A 1,137-nucleotide genomic window follows, 5' to 3' on the forward strand; every position below is an offset into this window, starting at 1 on the left:
CAAATTTTTATAAACAACAAATTTATTTAGAGGCGTACTTACATATCATTAAAAGCTTAATATTTAAAATTTTTGTCATTTTGTCCACTAAATGAGTTATGTCTATTAATTGTTTGTTATAACTAGTACATTTACCTCATTCGACTTACGCACCAATTTCTATTTTCATTAGTAGTGGAATTCTATAACTCATTATGCAATCGTTATATGCGTGTGACATAGTTGCATTTTATCTAAAAGTAAAACAGCTGCGCAACTGTTATAAACACATAACGACTGCATAATGAGTTATTGCAATAGAATACAGGGACTAGGTAGTTATCATCATATATGCAACAGATCACCAAGTGTCTTCGTCCTATTCAGTTTCGCACCTTCGCAACCTATCTTCGCAAAAATACCGCAAAAAAGGACATCATCGGTCGCGCAAATAAGACCTAAGAATTCAATTTGTCTCGGTCAGTAGTTGCTTAACGCACACTCAGGATAGAATGAACGGCGGCGAGCATTATGCGCAAGTTATCGCGGCTCGCGTTCGTCCTGCTCACCAGTATGACAGCTGCGATTTTCTGCACGCTATTACTATCTTCGGGTTTTCTCACCACCTACAGAAGGTCTTCCGCATCACGGAAAGAACAGGTGTTTACAAAAGAAGAAAAACAAAATAGAGGGTCCGTCTCTGCTACAGAATTACCTAACACGCAATTCGCGAGGACAGCTTCCTTGGATGCGAACCTCCTTGGAAGAGGTTTCACCGATAAACAGGTAAAATGTTGTACCATCTTATATTGCTATGCAATCTTTTATCCTTTACGAATCAAATTAATTTCTTATGTCAATATTATGAGAATGAAATAATACTGATAATAATGATAATTTCTATTATTTGAAGCATTTTATGGAAATTTATATAGATTTATATAGATTTATATAGATTTAATTGTAACTACTTAAGCAAAACATAAATCGTGATGATATTAAAATGACATCAAAATGATTCCAAAATGTATGTATGATCTAAAATTTATATTTCAATCATAATTTAACGTCATTTTCACGTTATTGTGTTGTTTTTATATATATATATATATATATATATATATATATATATATATATATATATACTATATACTATAC

The 1,137-nt window shown here is 32.1% G+C and overlaps 1 protein-coding gene across 1 annotated transcript in view; it reads left to right on the forward strand.

Annotated features, from left to right (window-relative positions):
- The first annotated feature begins 510 nt into the window (after positions 1-510).
- Positions 511-1,137, forward strand: part of LOC105619579 (alpha-(1,3)-fucosyltransferase 7-like) — a 2,914-nt gene continuing 2,287 nt past the window's right edge. Inside the window, exon 1 of the mRNA XM_012201096.1 lies at positions 511-765. Coding sequence (XP_012056486.1) covers positions 511-765 — 255 coding nt within the window. The remainder of the gene's footprint in view (positions 766-1,137) is intronic.

The sequence above is a fragment of the Atta cephalotes genome (assembly GCF_000143395.1).
Source record: "Atta cephalotes unplaced genomic scaffold scaffold00022, whole genome shotgun sequence".
Lineage (NCBI taxonomy): Eukaryota > Metazoa > Arthropoda > Insecta > Hymenoptera > Formicidae > Atta > Atta cephalotes.